Source organism: Anticarsia gemmatalis, chromosome 19 (assembly GCF_050436995.1).
Source record: "Anticarsia gemmatalis isolate Benzon Research Colony breed Stoneville strain chromosome 19, ilAntGemm2 primary, whole genome shotgun sequence".
NCBI lineage: Eukaryota > Metazoa > Arthropoda > Insecta > Lepidoptera > Erebidae > Anticarsia > Anticarsia gemmatalis.
Window position 1 is genome coordinate 2,382,977 of NC_134763.1, and position 23,927 is coordinate 2,406,903.

Here is a 23,927-nt window from a genome sequence, read left to right on the forward strand (position 1 = left end):
AATTACGAAATGATAATAATTTCGTAATAGATATTTTCCATTGTGTATAAGCTCTTACAACAGATGTACCACAAGCAATAGTACAGGAAGACAGTTACACCGAGTAAAAGCAGACCGTGGCATTACAAAGTAATTTAATAAAACAAACAATTATAGTCCTTATGTTGTACACATTAAGGATGAAACAGAACGCTAAAGTAAACTTGCAAAACTATCCCAGGACTGTTGTCGAACAATCTTGTATTTTATTTTGTTTATACGATTTCATAGTTTATAAAATTAAATTCGAAATGCTATTATGAAATGTCTTTGAGAGGAACTAAAGGTTTTAGTTTTGTTGTAGAAATCTTGAAGTTTTTGTTAAAGCATGTTACTGTTGGTACAATGGGGAAATAACAAATACATACTATGAATAGCAAGATTACTTTACTTATAGTTAATTGTATTTACATGGTGGTAAATGACCAACAAGGGAATCCTTGTTGCAACTCCCTCTTATTGGTACATGTGATACTGACTAGTCGAATCTGGATTCTTTATGTAATGTGTCAAACCGAATTCCCATAGAATTTGTGCAATTGGGGAGACCTGTCACCAGCAGTGCACTGTTAAAGTGTGATAATTACGATGATTTTCTTTTACGTAAAAAGGAAATAACTTAAAACCAAATATTGTACTAGTCGATTGTGATCTTTTGCGGCATAAACATATTTTTTCTACATTAAACTTTACACTGATTCTAGAATAAATATTGTTACAGTAATTATAGTGTTGTAGTTGAATTCCGAAATAAAAAACAACTATAACTGTCATGGCATAATTTTATTCCCCAACCATACAATTCTACCCAAACAAAGCCACAATCACTCCAAACATGACCACAACAACAGAACAGACCGCGCTTACTCCAGAAGAACGATACTGATAATAGCCAAGGTTCCTAGTAGTTCTATCCATCTCTACCAGCGCATCCATGGTCTCCAAGCCAGTAGGGATGATCTGGTTTGCTGGTAGAAGAAACCCGAACTCCCCAAGGTCACGAAGTTCCAGAAGGTACGTGATGGGAACATTTGCCGCGTATTTCACCCAGTCGAAACTGGTGCCGCTCATTTTGTCTGAAATAATGCGATTTGACTTTTAATGTTTGTGCATCATAGAATCCTAGAAGTATTTATCTAGTTTCTAAGATACTATACAATAAGGTAGCAGAACTAGCTTGTTGTTTCCATTATCTACAAAAATAAAGTTAATATCAGTGGTCTTTGATTTGAAAATTAACCAAAGGTCCATACTGTAAAGACTAATAGTAGTTTGATGAAATGACGGATGTTCATATTGTTGGAAATAGCATGGTTACATATAAGAAGATCAGGGAAAAACATATTTATCTTGTACTCACACATAACATCAGCTGACAGTCCAACACGGTACTCAGTGCCGAATCTCCTCTTCAGAGCATCAGCGCCTCTTATAGCCACTTCATACTGAAAATAAATTGCAATTAATATATTTATAAGTACTAAAAAAATATTAAATTCATATATTACAGCCTTAAAATAGTATCGAGTTAAATTGGCTAAACTGTAACAGGTGATGGAATAGTCGTAAAGAAAGAAAGGTAGTTTGCCTAGCCTATTATTTGGCTGCCTGCTTAGTTTATTAGAACTTATAACACCAAAAAGACTGCCAAAGGTAGGTAAACAGTCTATAAATTAACCTATCTGCTATCAATCTATATTCGCACGGCTCCACCAAATACGAAAGAAAGAAACAAGATCTTTCTTTTCTTTTTTTTTCTTTTTAAAAAGACAACTCCCGCACTAAGAATTGCTCTTGTGTCGCGGGGACTTTTACAAACATACAAACAACGGACACAAAGCACGACCAGACCCGAAGCAATTATTTGTGGATCGCACAAATAATTGCTCCGTGTGGGAATCGAACCCACGACCTCCCGTTGCAGTGGTATCGGCGTGGCGACCTAAACCACTGCGCCACGGAGGCAGTCAAAAAATTCAAAATAAATATTACCATATCACCATAATTCCCAGAAAGCAACGAATCATCAAGAGAAACATGACTATAGGGAACGACGATCAACTGAGTGTAGGAATGAATAGCAATGTAGTAGATGATCTCTCCTTTGTCCTTCAGTCTTAGTACATAGTCCCGAATGGCTCTGGACTCCGGTTCAGAAAACGGACCGGGACCAGCGAATAGGTTGCTGCAAGGATCTTGTGATGCTCCTACAGCTGAAAAAAACATTTGAGAAGTTAATAAACGTATCATTAATATCGATTATTAGGTGTCTGGTCACCGTTGCACAAGGTCTGCTGAGCTTTGGATCAGAATTTTAGATCTATGATATCACCACATTACAAAACGATTTTTCTATACATTATCTCAACTATTTGTAAATGTGTGTGAGTGCGCATAATTTAAATTTATATCTTAAAATTATGACGTATGAATCTAAAAATCAACATAATCTTTGCTTAGATCATACTTGAAACATTGCATTGTCATATCAACGTAATGTTAAATTTACTTACTCATCCATTCAAATCCGAAGTTTCTGTTCAAATCAACTCCAGAGCTCATGTCATCTTCAACACCTGCTGAGGCACAAGAGGTAATATTCGCGGGACTACGGTTCTTTCTCCACATCCTATTCTGCAATGAAAAATCTTATATTTATATTAAGGCATGTTTTAAATTAACTAAACTGACAGGGGCATTTATTGACATACAGTCAACTTTGAATCGTTTGGGTAACATTGACAGTGGGAATTTGAACTAGTTTCGATTATTTTTTCATATTATGAAACCAACACAATTGATGAGAGTTTGCAAAACTAAAATAAACCTTTATCAATTGTGTTGGTTTCATATGAAAAAATAATCGAAACTAGTTCATATTCCCACTGTCAATGTTACCCAAATGATTCAAAGTTACCCAAATTGACCTTATGACCAACAAGTTTTTTTATCAGCCTATACTGTCCCATTGTTAGGCAAAGGTTTCCCTCAAAATCTTCCACCGATTTCTGTCACTGGCTGTATTACGCATATTTTCCAGATAGCTGTCCAACGAGTTTCAATGCATAATAAACAAAATAATATTAACATATCACAAATTATCATCTTTCCTCAACATTATAGTATCACACATCACATTCGGTCACAAAATATCGGTTGATTATTATCGAATTAAATCATGATGACGTTTAATTTTCTTCACACATCACCAAAATCGGAACATAATACTCTTAAAGCTAATAATCTAAATGTATGCTATTCTTAGTATACTTACAGTAGTAAAAGTATATCTATATCCATCAGGATTCACAACAGGGAAGATATGCCATTCAAAGTTTTCTGCTAAAGCCCTTATAGCTGGGTCAGTACTAGTCAAAAATTCCTTTATAATCCAAGTAATAGTTGCTGTAGAAATCCACTCACGAGCGTGAAGAGTACCTTCTAGAACTCCAATCAATGGGTTTTCTCTTTCAGGATTATAATTGATGATAATTCCTTTGATATCGTTTTCTAGAACACTTTTGCCCATAGTCACTGTAGTGACAATCCCTGGATGGTTTTTTGCTAGTTCATCAAGCCATGCGTTGAGTCTGTCCAGATTGTGGTACTCCGTCCAGGAGTATGATAGGTATGATTGCGAAAATCTGTTCAAAGCTGGTTTTAGTTGATCATCGATTACTCTGAAATTAACAATGCACAGTTTTATTATCCATGTTATTTGTATTTAATGAATACTACTTACATTATTATATTAATTATGATTTATCCAGATGCAAACAAAGTTAAATTAAAAATCAAGTGGATTATATCTAATTCCATCATTTCATCATGTCATGCTTAGTACAAAGGGTTGTAGCCTTCAGATAGCTCAGCAAGGCCACAGTCTCGTAAACCTTGGAATGCGGAAGGACTATGAAGAAAAGTCAAATTAACCCCATTCGATCTGGATAAAAAGATTTGAGATCATAGAAAAAAGATCATTTTCACAGGCGATTTGCCACTCTCACACTCTGATCAAATACGGGGTAAAGACTTTGCTATAGAAAAAAATGTAAAAGTAATTTAGACAAGGCCTCCTTGACGCTTTCCATATTTCCTAACTATAATAGTTGTTAAAATTGCAGTTAGTTTATCAACTTACCTTTGAATATCTGCAATCACTTCTTTGCTAACAATATTACCAGTTTTCACATAATTATTGTAATCTGCAACTTTGCCAGGCGGTACCATTACTTTAACCGTATGGTTGACTCCAAATTCATCTTCCCAGAATTCTCCAAGACCTCTTCTTTGCACATCTTTAAGGATATCTACTGCTGCATCGTCTTTTGGTACAACATTGTACAGTCTATATCCTTCATAAGACTTTTTTTCTGCACTTACCGTTATGACTAATGTTAAACTAATAATTAAATATTTTAATTCCATTTTTAGGTCCAAGTGCGAGAACTTAATACTACTAAATGGTTAGATTTATGGCACGAGCTGTGTTGTGCAATGTTTATCGGATTACAGACAGTTTTAATTAACTAGTTAATGCACGTGGCTTCTTTGAGGAAAAATTGTTAGTAAGTAAATGTAAAACTAGCGTTTTAGCTTGGGAAAGGAATAGGTGTACTTGAATTCTGCCTAACATTTTTTTCAATTAATAATTTTATTTGAAAAACGTTGATTCCTGGTGTTGTGAGTGATAACGGATTCAAGTGTTTTTATCCATTGCCTAATAGCAAAGTCGAAACAATTTCAAGGTTTCTAGTGAGCCTATCAACACAACAAAGTTTCAGAATTTTTCATAATTGCAATGCTGCCAAACAGAAGTGATTTAAAACAATCATTCTATTTCAAACCTTACAATATGTTTTTTACTTGTAGATGAAATTGACATATAATAAAATTTTAATATTACATACAAAATATGACACGAGAATTGATTAGTAAACGATAAGATACAATATCTACTTTTTGTAATAAGTAGACTGATAGACTGATTGCATTCCATTTAGTTTTTCCGTTTAACCATAACACGGGTATTCGCCATTGAGCAGTGCGCACGCACCACTGAAAGATGACTGATTTTAGAGATGATTAATTTGAGCTGATAAAAATCAAAAGAGATATCGAAATATCAGTAGGTACAGTCAGCTCCAAAAGTCGCTGAGCATATTTAATCTTTCAACAGCCAGAAAACATGTGACGTTGATTGAATTGATTAATTGCAAGCAATATACCTGATTTGTTTATGCATTTATTAACATTTGGTTATAAAGACGTTTTGAAAATATGTAAAGCGACTTATGGAGCTGACTGTACTACTGAGAATGATGAAAATATCTTTACATAACTAGGATGAAAGAAATCTGAAGTTACAGTTTTAGTATAAAGTCGGGCAAAGTTACGATAAATATGATGGGATTAGAAGATAACGATGATAACAAACTAATTAAGACAAGGAAATTAAAACAGGGATTTAAATGTCTTAATTTCAATGTTTATTTTAAAATAACACAATATTTATCGAAAATTATTCATACGAAAACTCCGATTATTCAGATAACGGTTGTAATCAATAAGATTGTATATCAACGCTCCCGTCACCAAGTTAAATTATTCAGTCGAAAACTCAAGTTAGGTGCAAACGTTATGGGTTTCAAAGAAATATTTATTTTTTTAGTTCTAGTAGCTGCTATTAATGCAGAATATATTAGCTATGATAAGTACAAAGTGTATAAAGTAGTTCCTGAAACTGAAGATGAAGTAAAAATTCTTATAGATTTGAAGAACTATAACAACTATACGTTCTGGAGTGAAGGTGTGAGAGTAGATGGTGATGTAAGGATTATGGTGGCTCCTGAGAAACAGACAGCATTTGAAAAATACTTTAAAGATGTTGGAATCACCACAAAAGTCTTAATTCAAGATGTACAGGAGTAAGTTTTATGCTAATCATTAATTTTACAAAGATATCTAGGTAATTTTATCTTCATTGATTTGTTATGACTGGTTTAGTTCCGGTTTGAGCCTGGTTTCAATTTTGCTTACATGGGTTCTCCTTTGTATTTTAACTATCAGTTTCATCAATTGCCAACTATCTGTTAGATAAAATTATAACTGAAACTTATGCAGAGGTGGCAAAAGGAATGTTAATCTTACATAAGCATGAACGATATCCGGCTTATAATATTTACATGTCTTAGTACAAACATTGAATTTCATAAGCTACGCTTCATAATCAAGCATCCATAATATCATGCCTGTTGTATCCGGAGGTTTAGGGAAAGGTGTATAAAATACACCCACCTTACTCCATTAATAATGTTAGTCCCATGTCTTAGGGAGCAAGACGGGAATCAACCCGAGATCTCATATTTAGCAGTGGGATCCAGTACCGATCGCGCCGCCGGGACATATTGCTCTAACTTTACTTGTTTTGGCTCGCAAACGGTGCAGACAATACTAAGTGCTTGGTTCTTTTACTTCTTTAATAACTAATTATCTATGTTTAAAAAACTTCCAGACAAATCAACAGCCAGCTCCGCCGTCCAACAACCCGTACCAGCACATACGCATGGGACTACTACCAAAACCTAGAAGAAATAAACGCATGGCTCCAGAAAATTGCCTTGGATTACCCCAACATTGTATCCTTAGTAAGAATAGGTTATTCCGTAGAAGGAAGGCCCATTTGGGGGGTTAAAATTGATTATAAAAAGCAAGAAAATCCGGTCATTGGTATGCTTGAAGGAGGTGTCCATGCAAGGGAATGGATTTCACCAGCGACTGTTACTTATATTATTAATGAATTCTTGACCAGTACTGACCCTGCTGTGAGATTTGTGGCTGAGAACATTGTGTGGCATGTCTTTCCTATGATGAATCCTGATGGATATGCTTATACTTTTACTACTGTAAGTAACTTACTTTGATTACTGATCATTTATTATGTATCTAAAATATTAATTACTAAAACTTTAATATTCGGTTTAAAAATAATTAGATTTATAATACAACTCTGAAAGGCGCCGAAAGTTAGTTAAAAAAAAATACTCGCAATTTATTTTTACTTTTGTCATATTTGTTGCTTTGCAGGGTTCTTTGTGACATTACTCAGCTAAATTATGCTTTTTAAAGATGTCCCTTGATTGGATTGGTTTGATAATATTGATTTCTATAACAGCCAATATTTATTTTATGTTTTAAATTGTGCAGAACAGAATGTGGAGAAAGAATAGGAATCCTACGCATTTCACTAACTGCTCCGAGTGGGGAGTACCCGACGATATTAGTAATGGAATTGATTTGAATAGAAACTTCGGCTTTCTGTGGATGAGTAAGTGTTGACTTGTAAATTATATTTATACCGAACATTAGTTGCCAAAACTTCATTATGAATAAATTTTTGGATGAAATTAATCTCGTATCGATTCCGTTCGTAACATGTATCTAGGAATCAAACTCAAAGAATCGATGGCACTGTCACTGTTTCCATACCATGCACACTAATGTCTTATGTTATAAATGCGTATGTTTGTCTGCCTGTTACCTTTTCACGAATAATCTATTGAACCTTTCTTTCTTTATAATGAATACGTGTCAGTTAATCGCCTTAATTCTTCAATACAGAGTAAATTTTGGTGCACACGATAATAGTTCGTGTTTATAGCACAGAATAGTGTGCAAAGCTCTATCTCATAATCTGCTATTTGTTTATCATTTCCGTTTGAAATTATTATTTCATCTGCCTTCGTTTGGATGCTAGATTTTAATTATATAAAACGTTTATCATTGTCAGACTGATAAATATTATTACTCATATATTAAAGCAATATTGATAAAAGCCACTAACTTGAGGGAAGTCCCTAACATTCGACATAACAAAATGCGGAGTACTCAAAAATATGTTTCATTTCACCCAAGACTGTACAAAAAATTACACCTAGATTTAAAATTGCGGTTAAGACACAGTGCTTTATCAACTTTTGTAATGTAATGTACCTACATAGTTATATATTAAAGACTTGTCATATATTAAGGACATAGAACTAACAATATGCACTGCAAAAATCTATTTCCAATCTATCCGGCTATACATTATATTCTCTAAGATATTTTTTTATTTTACAGCAATTGGCTCCTCCCTAAACCCTTGCTTTGAAACCTTCGCTGGTCCGACCGAGTTCTCTGAACCTGAATCCCGGGCCATCAGAGACTATGTCTTCAAGCTGCAGACTGAAGGCCGTCTGATTTACTACTTCGCCTTCCACTCTTACTCTCAGATGATTATGATTCCGTTCAGCCATCTTGGTGGCGCTGATGTACTGGAAAACCCGAATTATGGTGACATGGTAAGAAAGGATTTGAAATCTTCAGCTAGTAATATTTTGAATATAAAGATTATGATGATTATGAATTCGATAAATATGTACAAGCACTCGAGAGAGTAGATTACTTGAGGCATCTTGTCAAATTATAAATTTATTATGTTAAAATTTTGTGCCTATACAATGAATTTTTAAAATATTCTCTTTGTTAAATTAATAATCACGAATAAAATTCAATATTTCTAGGCTATGATTTGATATTGTTATGAAAATCTTCATTTACTTTTTCAGTACGAAATCGCAATCAGAGGTGCAGCCAAACTTACTGAGGTCCATGGCACTGAGTACCTCGTAGGAACATCGAAAGATATCTTGTGTAAGTAACAGTTAAAATATTGTATTAAAATAATTCTCTACACGATGTCTACCGACCTATTATAAGCAAAATACTTATTGGGTTAATTAAAATAATTAAGAGTATTCATCAGTAGCACGATTTTTTTCAGTCAGTTCAATCGAGTATCGAGAGTTTGATATTTTAAATGTACTTAAAAAATGTTACTACTATATCCGCTAGGGTCGCTGATCAGGAACACTATATTCGACAGTAGGACAAAATGCACTTTTACTACAATATAATGACAGATGAGTTAAAATTTGGCAAGAGGACTTCTCACAAATATTACGCAATTAAAAAAAAATATCTATAAATTCTATCAATTTATTTTTCTAGATCCAGCCAGCGGGTCCAGTGACGACTGGGTCCGAGGCGGAGCAGATGTACCCATAGTCGCTCTCTACGAGCTTAGAGACCTTGGTGAATACGGTTTCCTACTACCTCCAGAACAAATCATTCCCAATAACGAGGAAGTTATGGCCAGTTTGATAGAAATGGAGAAGGTCACCCGAGGGTTAGGTTACTACCATAGTTCAGGAGAGAAGATTCTTTGTAGTGTCGTGCTTATGATGTTAGCTTTAGTAGTAACTTTGTAGATATTTGACGTTAAGAAGTAGGCATAAAAATATATATTAAATCGTTTTTTGTAACGGAATATGTTTTTCATTGATCTGCAGAGCTAATTTTAGGTTTTGTTTTTATGTCAGAGTAGTCACTAACACGCACTTTGCCAACGTGGTAGACTCAAGGCTTCAAGGCAAGGGTCCCCTCTCTTTTTATGGGTGGGAACCCTTGCCGAGCAGTTATGGGACAGCAATGGGTTATATTATTTTTTTTTGTATATTTTATATCAAAAACCCGTTTCACTATTTCTGGATTAGCATCAGATAATTGGAACAGTTGTTTTAATTTTTCTGACATTTTATCTAACAGACAGGTTTTAGTTAGGGCTCCTATAAATAAGCTGTAAAACTTACCATAGTCCTGTCGTTAATTCAAGTATACAAAATAAATACCTAATTTATGCAAATACAGATCGATACATATTATTATTTACAATTTTATATCACTTCATAGACATTGCTATCAGTAATCATTATAGTACTAAAATGATATAGCCGCAATTAAGAAATTCTTACCTAAATGGTGATAATAAAATTTATCAGCAATAATTTAATAGATTAACTATAACGAAACTAAGTGCCATTTTTGTCCAGAGCCCAACTGGCGAGCGTACGAAATGGGTTTCAAGGAAATATTTTATTTGATAGCTTTCGCAACTGTTATCAATGCAGAATATGTTAGCTATGAGAATTTCAAAGTGTATAAAACAGTCCCCGTGTCTGACAATGAAGTACAAATTCTAACAGATTTAAGAAAACAAAATGAGTACATGTTTTGGAGTGATATTATTAGTTTGAACGGTGATGTTAGGATTATGGTGGCTCCGGAAAAACAAAATGCGTTTGAAAAGTACGTCGAAAGTGTTGGAATTACGACCAGAGTTGTTATTGAAAATGTGCAAGAGTAAGTACAATTTATTTATAAAAACAATTTTTAGAAGGATTTTTGTAGTTACTGAAGACATTAAAGTAACTTGACATCAATGCTGTTTACTATGTATTGTGTCAAATGGCTTTAAAAATATACTATTAATGTTTATAGTTGTAATTGTGAAATATATCTCTAATTCCATTGTGTATAAAGAATAATATTTCCTAAATTACGCAAGATTTCACAACGTCAAAAAGTCTTCAAGAATTAAATTTTCTTACAATCCTAACTAAACTAATTATCCTGCCACTCAAAGCAAAACCTTACTAATTAGAAATTGTCAAAAACTTTCAGAGAAATCAACAACCAACTTCGGCGTCCAGCTACTCGAAGCACCAACTACGCTTGGGATTACTACCTATCACTTGACGAAATTAATGCATGGCTTGAGAAAATAGCAAGTGAAAATCCTAATGTTGTCACCCTGGTCAATATTGGAACTTCTGTAGAAGGCCGATTCATCAGAGGTGTCAAAATTGATTTCAAGAAACAAGCAGATCCAGTCATAGGTATGATTGAAGGAGGTATACATTCAAGAGAATGGATTTCACCGGCTACCGTTACGTACATTATTAATGAGTTCTTGACCTCTACTGACCCCAATGTGAGGGCTGTTGCTGAGAATATTGTGTGGCACATCTTCCCTGTTGTAAATCCTGATGGATATGCTTATACTTTTAGTAATGTAAGTATGTTTCATTTTTACAATCATGTCATGCATACCTTTTATAAATGCGAAGCCCTACCTGTCTGTCTTTTACGTTTTCAAGGTTGGAGCACTAAACCAATTTTCATCAATTTTTGTGTAGAATTTTTTAAAAATGTCTTATTTCGAAAAAAAAGTACTGCTAAAAACAAGCATTTTGTCTAAATAACAAGCAAGCGATCCCACACTAGTCAGGTCATAACATCATACATTTTTTTAAAGATTAAATAATCAACTGATTTTCTTTTGTAATAGTAAAAAAGCCTTTTTTTATATCGGAGTCGAGTTAAAGTATAAATATTTTTCTTACATTCGTTTACAAGAGTATGAAAATGTGTTTTCCTTAAATCAGAGCCAGGTAATAATGTATTATAATATTTGTTGGTCTTTTAAAGAACCGCATGTGGAGAAAGAACAGGAACACTACAAACTTCACTCCATGTGGAGCGTGGGGTGTGTCTGATGATATCAGTAATGGAATCGATTTGAACAGAAACTTCGGTTTTCTGTGGATGAGTAAGTAAAATACTTAAATTATATTTTTTCCTTGACAGTAGAAATATTATTGTCATTATAATAATATTTCAAACAGCCTTTTTTGCAAAGTTTATAACAGCACTTCTCATGTCATGCCATTATCTGACCTTGGGCAGTACAAACTAATCATAATTACCAAATATTTAGAAATTCAAATTCTTAAGTTTGGTATTTTCTTAAATTAGTATCGTCAGTTACAAGCAATAAAGTAGCTTCTTTCCATTAAAAAAATAAACTTTATGTCGCTTGTAAGAATATTTAAATATTGTTCGCCCTTTTGTTATCTAAAAAAGAATTTTATATATTGATAAACATTATCGGTATGGCCATTATCTTGACTATAAGCCTAATCGGTAATATTGACACACTTAAATAATAAACTAGTATCTGGATCAAGTTCTTAGCTCAGACAGTATCTTATCTACGTTGGGAAAATTATGACCATTTACTATAGGTACTGTGTATATCCATACTAATCTAGTTTTCTCAGAAACTAAATACAGGCCTTATATTCCGTTTTTGTAGGATTCGTTGTAGCAATATCAAAACGACACACATAGACATTTTAAACTGTTAGTTTCTTGCCGTTTCTTGTCACGAGCAACCAGCTTTCCTGAAACGGACAAGAAATACCATATTTATATAATTATTTAAAAAACTTTATACGAAGTTTACGAAATATAAAAAAAAAGAATTTGAAATTGATTTGACGAAGTTAGCCCTCTAAAGTGCATAATATAATAACCATTAGTTATTGTCAGTTATACAAGATGTTTGTTGTTTGTAAAGATCTCGAGTACACTGTGCAACATTAGTTGTTATTATTTACAGGGAAAAAGCCTCCCTAATAGCTTTTTACTGTAGCCGATAAGTATTCACTCTGTATTCTAGGTGTCATCCAACGGGTTATAGTAAAATCAGCGACATTTTATTACAGCTGTCGGAGCATCAAACAACCCTTGCGCAGAAACCTTCGCTGGTCCTTCTGCGTTCTCTGAGCCTGAATCCAGGGCTATCAGGGACTACGTCACTCGTATCCAGAGGGAAGGTCGCATGATCTTCTACTTCGCATTCCATTCTTACTCCCAAATGGTGCTAGTGCCGTACAGTCATGTTGGCGGTTACGACGTTTTGGAAGCATCTAATTATGCTGACATGGTAAATGATATTTTAAAATATCTTCTGTCCTACTCTTATACAAAGGTTTTTCGAATTTCTCCATTTTCGCAATAGCGATTACTGTTAATCACGTTAGCAATTACCCAGGTAACCTTGGTCTTCGTCTTTGATCTAAGAAACGATTGTGATTGTCATCAATTAGTCCATATTTCCAATAAAATAGACATGAAACATATAATCCTAAAATTGATGATGACACATACAGTGATTTAAAAATCCTAATTAATTTGATTAATGAGATAAAAAATGTATTAATTTGATAACCAAATTTAAATACATAAGTAAATATGCTTACATACGTAAAATAACTACAACTCTCACCCTTCTCTTTTAATTCAATTATAATATGTTAGACAGGGATAGCGAATTATCATTGTTTCTCTAGCAAATTGCATGACAGCTGAACATCATCAATGATAATGTTATTTTTTTTTAGTACATTTATATATAAAAATGTGTCCCACTGATCAGCAAGGGTCTCCTTTGGTAATAAGTGAGAGGGTAGGCCTTGAGTCCATCAAACTGGCCAACTGCGGGTTGGGGAATTATCGTACTGTACCGATTTTACTTTTTCATTACATTCCTTGAAGTACGAGAATGGTTCTTACGTAGAAAATTGGAAAACAAAATATTAAAAAATACAAAATTAACGAATTATCTGTTAGGCAGTTCATGTTCACCGAGTCAGCTAGTACAGAATAATAATTTCATGTTTCAGTACGAGATTGCGATCAGAGGCATGGACAAACTAAAGGCAAAACACGGCACTGACTACGTAGTGGGGACATCAAAGGATATTCTGTGTAAGTAACGGAGTATAAAGTGTATTACTTATCTCATAGTAACAGCTGGTTTTATACAGTAGTAATCAACTTAAATGAATGAGAGTTTATCAGTAACTGGAATTTTTACTACCTTTTCATCACTTAACTGCAAAATAGGGCTGAATTTTTGCTACCACAGGTGCCAATAATTGTCTTCTGAAGTTGTTTACACCTTATCGGAAGGTTTCAGTCTTAAAGATTATAGAATTACAGTCCTAAAACTCAACTACATAGAAAAAACCATATTTTCAATGCATTTCTGTTATATTACGAAGTAAGAGTAAGGTTTCCAAAGACGATGTCCAGAATAAAGTGAGTGGAGGAAGAAGATGGGAAGAACATGGGATTCATACCATGGAAGAGAGAGAGATTACTTTATGTACATAATATATGTCATATATTAATATGACAAAAATACAATTTAAAGAATAGTATTGACTAAGCAATCAAATTTCTACTAATATTTTTACATGATCAGAAGGTATAATCAGTCTTCTATCTTTCTTCAGATGAAGTCAGTGGTTCCAGCTTTGACTGGGTCCGAGGAGTCGCAGACGTTCCCATAGTCTACCTCTTCGAGCTTCGTGATGTTGGAGAATACGGTTTCCTCCTCCCTCCAGAACAGATCATTCCCAACAACCAAGAGATCATGGCTAGTCTTATAGAAATGGAGAAAGTGACGAGAAGCTTGGGCTACTACCAGTACAATTCTGGAGCGAAGATTCTCTACAGTTTTGTGATGCTTATGTTAGGTTTATTTGTTACTTTGTAAATGAGATTTAATCTGTTCGTACTAAATATATGTTGAAATATATTTTTTGTTTGTACTTGACTTATTTAACCTGCTGATATTACACCAGGCTTTTTCAGCTTTATGTGAATGTGCTGGACATTTAAAACATAGTTATAAAGCTTAAACATTATAAAAATCCGTGAAAACTTTTCCAGGCATCAATGTTTCACTTTAGTATTTATAAGCAGTCAGAAATTATTATAGCGTAAATGCCGTCAAAATTTCAAAAGTATTTTAAGAAACATACTTAAGAAATATTATTGAATTTCAGCATTCAGAGAAATTTCAGGTCATTACTTGAGATATGTGTGTACAACAACAAAATTATTTTGATCCTAACTTCTATGTAACGTTCACTTTCATCACTAATTACTACTCAGTCATTCTTCCACAATCACACCAGTAACCCAAAATTCTCTCCAAAATTTGCACTCTACCAAAAAAAACATTCCCAAAATATACCCTAAACACATAACCAAGCATCCTTTCTTAGCAATAACGTCACATTTCAGCTGGCCTTATAAACAAAAGGTAAATAATAATAAACGGCGCACTCGTGACGCGTGACTGAAATCTCATGTTGTGTGACAGACACAAATCATAACGTGCGGGTTGGGTTCAACAGGGAAAGGGGTGGAGTCGCTTTGAATGTATATTTTTTTGATAGAGCGCATAAGTTTTTGAATGGTTCCCGACCATCCCTAGGCGTACGCCGTAGTAAAATCTTTGCTTATGCAATTTTTTTATTCTTTACTATCATTTATATATATGTAAACTTAGGTATATAAAATCATGCCTTCTTGCCATAGGTGTAGGCAGAGACCAAAGAATGCCAATTGGTGCTAATTTATCATTTCAGTTATATTGATAATATTGTTTTGCTTCGTGGTAGATTATTTAAATACAACCATTTCTTTAAAAAATATAGAGTTTGTTTCATGCATGTTTCGTTTCGAGTTTTCATCTATAGATGATTTTCATCTATAAATAATTAAATACAAATTAAAATAATTGAATACCTATTAATAAAATACAGGGTATTTAATTTTAGGTATTCAATTAAATACAGACAGACAAATACATTAATTAAATACACGGTATTTAATTTTAATTTGTATGAATCGTTTTGATAAAATCCCCACCTTTAACTGCTTACTTGGTTTCTGGTACCACATTAGTTTAGCTGCACATATTCTTGTCCTTCTACAACGCGTCACAAAAATAATTAGCCTAAAAATATTCGACATACTCCTTCAAAACCAATACCAAGTCAAGTGTCCATGAATAACGAGACGAATCCACACATTTCCCTGTCACTGTCATATTCAATTTGTATGATAATATTTGGTAATGATCTCTCTTTTTATTGTTTTCCTCTCAAACGTTGCGTAAAATTAAACTGTTTAGGAGATATTACGTCACACATACTTATTAGGGGTGTAAAGTCAACCCTTTACTGCTCATGACAGAAGTACGCTTGACTTATTGGATTTGCAGCACAAAACAAATATCGTCCTATGCTAATTATTTTATGATGCAAAAACACAAAATTCGTGATTGAAAACGGCTTAAAGATTTTGGAAAATACAACTTACCCAAATACAACCCTTACTTTGACAAGAAATTTTTTTTTCTTCGGAATTTGGTATCAAAATTGACATTTGAAACAATATATTTTAACTATAGTTAGGTAAATGTACCAATAAATAATTCTCCGGTTCTTTTTCCCACATAACTGTCGGAGTTGACTTACTGATATAACCATTAACCCGCACTTTTTTGTGATTACGATTATACGAAATACGATTTTTCCTTCTTAATATTTCGTATCTAATAGATACATCTAAATGTCCTGAAATTAGAAAATAAACGAAAAGGAAATTATTACATTTACTTATCTAAGAAAATACTTGCACCAAGATTTTTTCAACCACCAAGGCAGGGGGTAAAACTTGGTTCTAAAATAAGAAGGGAACCCCTGACAACCCCTTAGCATCATCAATCATTCAAAAGTCGCTAATGAGTTGAAACTAAACATTACTTAGAGCCAATTTGCTAAACTACCAGTTAAACTAGACCTCTAAGCACATAGCAATATCAAAGAACACAAGATCAACTTTACACTGGACATCCAGTATACAAAGATCTCTCGTGTAGCCAGCAATTTGGGAGATGAGGGGTCAGGTTAAAATGGTATTATGTTAGTTAAAAATAACTTAATAATGCAGTTAATGTCTAACCGTATTATAATGCCAATAAATAAGTGGCACGCTCGTTTATTGGGGTTTTAAAATTTAATGCTAGAATAGATTCTGTGGTGGTTAGGGATCAATGGTTTAATGAGTTCGTCTGTAATGTAGCGAGGGTTTTAGAAAAGGGTCTTGTGGCAATTTGTTTTTCTATGTAATTATAGCTTTCCCGCAGATTTTTTAAAGAGTTGTAAGAATGACATTGCAATTTTTTGTAATATTTTAAAGTAGGCAATATTTCAGACCATAGACAAAGTAAGATCATAGAATTACTAAGTGCGTGAATAAATTAATCGCTAATAAAGACCAATAAACATGTTATACGACGACAATAACCTTCCATTCTTGCAAATATTTTTACCTTTTTGGGTTTTTTTCTGACAGACAAAAATATTTTCTGCTGCTTTAAATAGTATAAATAAAAATTCCAAACACGGAATTATATTTAGGTAATACGGAACCCCTTTCAATTAAACATCGCCACTCTCATATATTTATAATCGTGTTTAAAAAGGTAGGTTATTTGTTATAATTAGTATTGTGACCATCAAAGAGCTTTTATTATAACCGGATTTCGTTCCCATAGTTTTATTTTGATATTCAAATTATGATATACGATGTCTCAAACCGGGAATGTCCGTTCAAATTAACGATCATAGTGACACCACATTTAAATATATTTTATGGTGAAATAATGTGTTTTTAGTTTTTAATGGCGTTTTCAAGCTTTTAAAATGTAATGGAGAAACGATAAGGTAACTATTTTTATTTTTTATGACACCTCTTTTTGTGCTTACTTTTGGCTTCTGTGTGCGGTTAATATTATGTATCTTCTAGAGTAAAAAACTAAGAAAAATTACAACTGCTAAGTACTTTTTTAATTAATAAAGTGTAATTTTGATTATTCCAATCTCAAATTAAGGGAGATGCATATATTTATAACTAAGCAACAGACGATACTAAAAGACATCGACAAAATGATGCTCCTTTATACTTTTTCCAAAATTGAATAAGTATTATAAGTAAACTGTACTAAGTGGTGTTCCTTGGTTTCTGCTAACCCCTATGCGTTAAAGCGTGAGTATGCAGGTATGTATCTAAAAACGATTTTTTTTCTCTGTTTCTGTCTTCAAAGTAACCTAAATCTGTAGACAAGCATTGTATTTTCACCCCCAAATTTCAACATTCCTTTGGCGCAGTTAAACTGTCATTAATTACAGAAAGAGAATCATTATTTTTGTTTTTATCAATATGTTGACAGTTGCCACTCCCTGAGGGGTAGTTTATTTTAAAATAAGTGTATCTCATGTTTTCAGTGTCGACGACAATAATAATTTTGACGAAGAATTTGGGTTTCCTGAATATCTAAAAATAAACAGCGAAGTACGCATACAATCAATGAAACTATGTATTTATAAAATTAATTTTATTATCAGTATCGAGATACAGTCAATAAAAACTATGTATTTATAAAATTAATTTTTATTATCAGTACATTTTAAATAATAAATAAATATATTCATAACATTTTAATAAATATTGTCTTACAAAAGGTCCTTAAAACTAAGAAATAATTAAAATTATCAAAACCATAATAATTTTATAATCTCAACATTACGAATACTTATGAGATTTTCTTTTCGACACCAAAATCAGACCTACATATTTGATAGGAGGTGATTTTGTTAAAACCCTTTGATAACACATTTAAATCCAGGTAGAACATTTTGGTTATTTGAAACAGTGTGTTTTAAAAACTCAATCTTTACATTTTTCATGAAGTAATTTAAGAGATCCATCTCCAGTTCTCAACGCCCTACTTTTAATAATATGTTCAGGTACAACCTTCAGATCATAAGCCCAACCAATCTTAGCAGCCAGATCTATGAACAACTTCGTATAGTTGAAGAAATTGCTCCCCAATTCCCCACTTCTATAGTCCCAGGGAAAGACATGATGGTAGTTGTGGAAGCCTTCTCCAAAGGTAGCTAAAGAAACGATTCTGCTTTGTCCAGACATGATGTTTCTATCATAAGGCTTGTTTCCAATGAGATGGGCAGCACTGTTGACTAGAAAGAAGACGTGAAAGTTGAAGACGTATCGCATGATGGTGATGTTCCACGCATTGTTCAAAGTCTCCCCCCAGAAGACGATGGGGATGAGTGTGGGTAACACCAGGCTGATCATTGGCAGCATGATTTTGGCGTGTCTGAAATAAAGAAAAGGCTAGGTTAAAATTGTCTGAAATACAAGTTTTCAAATCAGTCAATTTGCAATGAAGGTCTTTGGACTTAAAAATTGTGTGATGCACAAATAAATGAATCAAGAATTATATGCGTTTTTTATAACTAAACCAAATAATAAAATAGTTTACTCTAAGAAGAATTCTTTTTTATATTATTTCTTAGATCCGTGACCTCTATAATGATTTAGAAATGTGCAAAATTAGATCATGATAAAATAATTTCTATTGTATTGTATGTTTTACAAAACATTAAACCTACTCACCTATGCTGAAACCTGAGAACCGGATTATTAAACAAATCAGACAGGTCCATGAGTTGCCCTCGTTTTTTTACTTCTGGATGTTTTTTAACAAACAACCATCCTATATGTGAATAGAAGAATCCTCTGCTAGCATTATGAGGATCAGCATCCGTGTCACTAAACTTATGATGAACTCTGTGATCCCTGACCCAGTGTGTCGCCCTCTGATTGGCTATTGAAAGGAATATCATGAGTATAATTTGCAAGGGCATTTTCGCTTTGAAAGCTTTATGTGACCATAGCCTGTGGGCTCCAGCCGTGACGCCAATTGTTGCTGCTATGTATGATAGGTATGCTATAAGAGAAAAATATTACAGATAATAAATCTTATTTTTTGGTAGAAGGTTGAGATATTAAAATAGTAAGATAGAAGATATTAAAGTAGTAATATGGTTTCAAAATAATATTTTTTTTTATGATAAATAAAATGTAACTTCTTCTATGGAATAAATCCAAAAAATAAAAAAGGGAGAACAAAATATAGCTGCTCTTTAAAAAATTGTGAGATATTTTTCACTTAGTTACCAATATTAAATACCGTAAGAGCAAAAATCAAAGACTATCACACAAAAGTAATTTCACTGCAAAAAAGTTCACCACACTCAACATGAACACAACAAATTTTCTGTGAAAAAATACAGCCACATTACTTGCTATCATGACAAACATTTTTAAAACAAATTTATTACTGAAATTACCTTCATTGTCATTATAATAATAAAAAATATTGACTAAAAAAGTTATTTACCTACTTACCGAACAAAACCGTATGCCACTTTGCTTCAGTGAAACACAAATACAATCCATAAAAAGCAGCGCAATGCAAATATCCCATCACAAATATATTCTTGTACACTATTTCATATTTCCTTAACCCTGCTTTAGCTGGTACCAACATTTCATCATCTTCTATCAAAGGTACATCAGTGTAACACAATTCTTCGTTCACTAATCCATTCGGTGCCATTTTGGTTTCTGCAAAAACAAATTAATTGCTTCGTTTATACTGAGTAAATTATTTGTATTAGTTATTTGAACTTAATCATTGAGTCTTGTTCTTAGTTCAAATATTATTGGCGTATTGGTTTTGTAAGGTGAGTACACATTGGCGTAATTAATTGTAGCAGAACGTTTAAAATCCTCTTTCGTACATTACTATCTTTTTCTTTTCCTTTCTTTTAAAAGACAATTCCCTAACTAAGGATTACTCTTGTGTCGTGAGGACTTCTACAAACATACAAACAAGAGAAACAGAGTACAACGTAGTAACGTAACATTCAAGCTCATTCTTGATCATGACTTATACTTGATTTTTTGCAGATTGGTCAAGAAATTGTTCATCTCCGTTTCCAACACGCACATACACAACACAACGCACATTAAGGTCCAAAAATCAGCAACTACTTTAAAATGATTACACCAAGAAAATGAACGCCTTTTCATTGTTACTAATAAGAACCCTTCTTATTATTATTATTAAAATATAGGTATAATATTTATTGACCTTAGTCGATTCAAATTATTTTTGTTTTTGCAAGCGTCCATCTGTCCACGTGTCTTCAAGCAAATAACGTTTAAGACTTAATTGAGGAAAATCTGTCATCATTTAATTTCCACCTATTTGTACTACTTAGACAACTCTTTTTTCTCACTTTAGTAATAGGTATAATCATGGGCAATATTATGACACAATCATTCTCAAATTCTAACGTTATTTTAAAATAATATTCATAAATATAATGAGGTACTTTACCAATTTTTTTACTCTGAGTTATTCATGTTAGTACGAGTAATCAATTTTGAAACGGGTTTAGTAAAAATACTATATACCGAGATTACTAAGATACAAACAGTAGGGGATAATAAGTTCATATATCTATTAGAGCGAAAAATATAGAACCATTTAAAACAAAACAGCAATTTTTTTTTTTTTTTTAAAGACAACTCCCGCACTAAGAATTGCTCGTGTCGCGGGGACTTTTACAAACATACAAACAACGGACACAAAGCACAACCAGACCCGAAACAATAATTTGTGGATCGCACAAATAATTTATTGCTCCGTGTAGGAATCGAACCCACGACCTCCCGATGCAGTGGTATCGGCGTGGTGACCTAAACCACTGCGCCACGGAGGCAGTCAAATCAGTTCTTATTCAAATTGCAAAACAATTTGAATAAGAACTATGTATGTATGTACTTATAGTTTTTAGTAGAAGATCAGTCTGACATAAGATAATAGACCTATTTATGCTCGTAACTTTCCTAGCTAGTGTTTGCCGTAAGTCTATAATAGTAATTGATACGATAACAATAGGAGTTAAAACAATAGCATTTCATGATACTGAATACAAAGCACGGATAATTAATGAGTTTTTCTTGACGTTATAGTCAAATGAACTAAGTAATTTGGTAATGGATAATGTAAGATGGTTTTATAAGTGATTTATGAAAAATGGTATGACGTAGTGAATTTAAATTGAGTTATTGAAAACTTCCACATGTACTAACATTTATTACGAATGCGAATGTCTGCTGAACTAATTTAAATTCTTCAGAATAGTAATTGTTGAAAATCGGGATAAAAGAGGCCTAGATTTAAAAAGCTGTTATGGCGTATAAACAGAACAAATAAAAACTTGTGTTGATCGAATGACATTCGTAGTAATCTTGGCTACTTTGTGCGTGACAACTATAATATAATTTAGTTGATTGCTATTAGTGACTCGTGGAATTTAATTCACAACTCTGAAAAGATCACACATAGAAGCGTAGCGTTGCTTTAACAGACAAATAAAATGAAATTAAACACAATTTAAAATTGTATAAATGCTGCAAAATACACGTTTATAAAGTGAATAAAAAGTTGTAAACCTATATTTGCTTTCTACGGGCAAAAAGTTTAATATTTCATGAGCGACAAAGTGGCAGTTTGCAACCACTGTGTGTTTGTGTTTTAATTATGTGTTTTGTAACAGAAAAATATGGACAAAGCAGGTTTAAAAGTAATTACTATGTTAACTTTATATGATAATTTTATTAATGCTTTTAGATGTTTGGGTGGTTATTTCTAAACCACGCAAATACTGAGGAACAGATTTTGATGGAACTTGGCATGGAACACGACAGGCAATATCAGCTTTGGCCCGTGGTGCTTCCACAACAGTCATAAAAAGTAAAGTCCATGCGAAGGGAGTTGCAAGAAAGAGCTAGTACGGTATTAAAATTTTTCTACACATAATTCCACTGCTGGGCAAGGATATGTCCCCGAAATGGGAAAGATCTACCACGTTGCCCGAGTCCGTGTTGCGTGGGCTTCGCATAAGTATTTTTTTAATAACTAATGGAAACTATTATACAAGTCTACAGAGTAGCTATTTTCTATTATATCAATTAATTAATTGCTCTACGAAGCAACTACTTTAGCCTCAATAATCAAATAACACAAACATACATCAATAACTTGAAAACGAAATTTATTTGCCGTCGCCTAACTTTCGTACTAACTTTATGAATAAGGACGTCTAAGATAAAACAATATATTATTTTCGTTTCATAATTAATTTCGGAGAGATAAATAATTATTAATGCGGCGTTTTGTATGGAACAAGTTTTCAACTCAACTGTCAACTCACTAAGTTATGATTTTGTGGGGCCCGTACTATACTTGATCAGTTTGTTCACAAGGCTACGCAAATCTCCGGTACTCAACGATTTGAGTCTTCAAATGACTACCAGCATACGAATCCAGTCGTGGGACGAAAGTGAGCGACTCGTTTATCGACCTCAATAATTTGTATAACAGCAGTCGCTTGCAGACTAAAACCTTTGAGTATCGAAGACTTGCGTACCCTTCTGTACGAAGGGTTTATACCCTTCATACAGAAGGCTACGCAAGTCTTACTAGTACTCTTATGAGTACCAGTGGTTTTCATAACTAAGAATCTATATAAAATACTAGCTGACTTTCGCAGCACGCTTGAACCCTGATTCTTTTAAGTGATGCAAAGCCTTCGTCCGGCTCGTATTCAGTGTCATGGACTCAAAGGTTTCTTTCTCCCTGATCCTGTAAGGCACTGCAAGCAATAAGACACTACTAAGGAGGTAGAATTTTACATTTATTTTTTACTAGCTGACCCGTGCAACTTTGCTTGCGTCACATAGGAGCAAATGGGTCATAATTTTCCCCGTTTTTGTATTTTTTTTTACTGTTACTCTGCTCCTATTGGTCGTAGCGTGATGATTTATAGCCTAAAGCCTTTCTCGATAAATGTGCTATCTAACACTGAAAGAATTTTTCAAATCGAACCAGTAGTTCCTGAAATAAGCGCGTTCAAACAAACAAACAAACAAAACAAGTATAGATTTTGCTGTCAGACTTAAGTGACTCGTATAATTTTACACCGTGTTTAGTAATTTGGTGACAATTTGTTTTTTAAACATGTCCTTGGGCAACAACCTCAGACGTAGATGCAAATATTATTGCTTCGTCAACTTTGAGGTTAGAGGTGAACAATGATTTAACCGTTTCCAATGAGCAATAAAATATTGATCACATTTATTTTTTGGCATGTCATGACTATTATATTTGCGTATGATTAATAATAATACTTATGCCTGTGTGTCCCTGCGACTGCGCAAAAGTCTTATGATTTCTCAAACTTGACTCATCAAACGAACAAACGAAATTCTTAGGTATAAAAGTAATAATTTATTTTTATAAATTCTTAGTGATTGCCCAAAGTGTGTAGAATATTAGGTAACATATCTTCGGGTCCCGAAAA

General features: G+C 33.3%; 3 protein-coding genes across 3 annotated transcripts; 1 reads left to right on the forward strand and 2 right to left on the reverse strand.

Annotated features, from left to right (window-relative positions):
- Positions 1-803: 803 nt before the first annotated feature.
- On the reverse strand, positions 804-4,511 carry LOC142981230 (zinc carboxypeptidase-like). Its single transcript, XM_076126986.1, has 6 exons — positions 4,181-4,511; positions 3,314-3,719; positions 2,553-2,673; positions 2,032-2,252; positions 1,400-1,484; positions 804-1,115 (listed from the first exon to the last, which is right to left on the reverse strand). The coding sequence occupies exons 1-6, from the start codon at positions 4,465-4,467 to the stop codon at positions 844-846; spliced, it is 1,392 nt and encodes a 463-aa protein (XP_075983101.1). The 5' UTR covers positions 4,468-4,511; the 3' UTR covers positions 804-843.
- Positions 4,512-5,658: 1,147 nt separating this feature from the next.
- On the forward strand, positions 5,659-14,368 carry LOC142981269 (uncharacterized). Its single transcript, XM_076127064.1, has 12 exons — positions 5,659-5,966; positions 6,554-6,944; positions 7,246-7,366; positions 8,161-8,381; positions 8,649-8,733; positions 9,091-9,338; positions 9,935-10,281; positions 10,603-10,993; positions 11,410-11,530; positions 12,489-12,709; positions 13,449-13,533; positions 14,064-14,368. Exons 1-12 carry the CDS (start codon positions 5,680-5,682, stop codon positions 14,324-14,326), a joined length of 2,781 nt encoding a protein of 926 aa, XP_075983179.1. The 5' UTR covers positions 5,659-5,679; the 3' UTR covers positions 14,327-14,368.
- Positions 14,369-18,354: 3,986 nt separating this feature from the next.
- LOC142981270 (acyl-CoA Delta(11) desaturase-like) lies at positions 18,355-20,704 on the reverse strand. The gene is made up of 4 exons (XM_076127065.1): positions 20,648-20,704; positions 19,900-20,118; positions 19,105-19,438; positions 18,355-18,805 (listed from the first exon to the last, which is right to left on the reverse strand). The coding sequence occupies exons 2-4, from the start codon at positions 20,108-20,110 to the stop codon at positions 18,355-18,357; spliced, it is 996 nt and encodes a 331-aa protein (XP_075983180.1). The 5' UTR covers positions 20,111-20,118; positions 20,648-20,704.
- Between the last annotated feature and the right edge of the window lie 3,223 nt (positions 20,705-23,927).

What these genes read in the sequence shown, in the direction of transcription:
- LOC142981269 (XM_076127064.1), top strand. Translation starts at nt 5,680, where the DNA reads ATGGGTTTCAAAGAAATATTTATTTTTTTAGTTCTAGTAGCTGCTATT. An exon ending in TTAATTCAAGATGTACAGGA is followed by an intron (nt 5,967 to 6,553) that starts GTAAGTTTTATG and finishes AAAAACTTCCAG; the next exon opens with ACAAATCAACAGCCAGCTCC. An exon ending in CATCTAATTATGCTGACATG is followed by an intron (nt 12,710 to 13,448) that starts GTAAATGATATT and finishes TTCATGTTTCAG; the next exon opens with TACGAGATTGCGATCAGAGG.
- LOC142981230 (XM_076126986.1), bottom strand. Translation starts at nt 4,467, where the DNA reads ATGGAATTAAAATATTTAATTATTAGTTTAACATTAGTCATAACGGTA. An exon ending in ATAGATATACTTTTACTACT is followed by an intron (nt 2,674 to 3,313) that starts GTAAGTATACTA and finishes TTTTCATTGCAG; the next exon opens with AATAGGATGTGGAGAAAGAA. An exon ending in CTTCGGATTTGAATGGATGA is followed by an intron (nt 2,253 to 2,552) that starts GTAAGTAAATTT and finishes TGTTTTTTTCAG; the next exon opens with CTGTAGGAGCATCACAAGAT.
- LOC142981270 (XM_076127065.1), bottom strand. Translation starts at nt 20,110, where the DNA reads ATGGCACCGAATGGATTAGTGAACGAAGAATTGTGTTACACTGATGTA. An exon ending in GTGGCATACGGTTTTGTTCG is followed by an intron (nt 19,439 to 19,899) that starts GTAAGTAGGTAA and finishes TTTCTCTTATAG; the next exon opens with CATACCTATCATACATAGCA. An exon ending in GTTCTCAGGTTTCAGCATAG is followed by an intron (nt 18,806 to 19,104) that starts GTGAGTAGGTTT and finishes TCTTTATTTCAG; the next exon opens with ACACGCCAAAATCATGCTGC.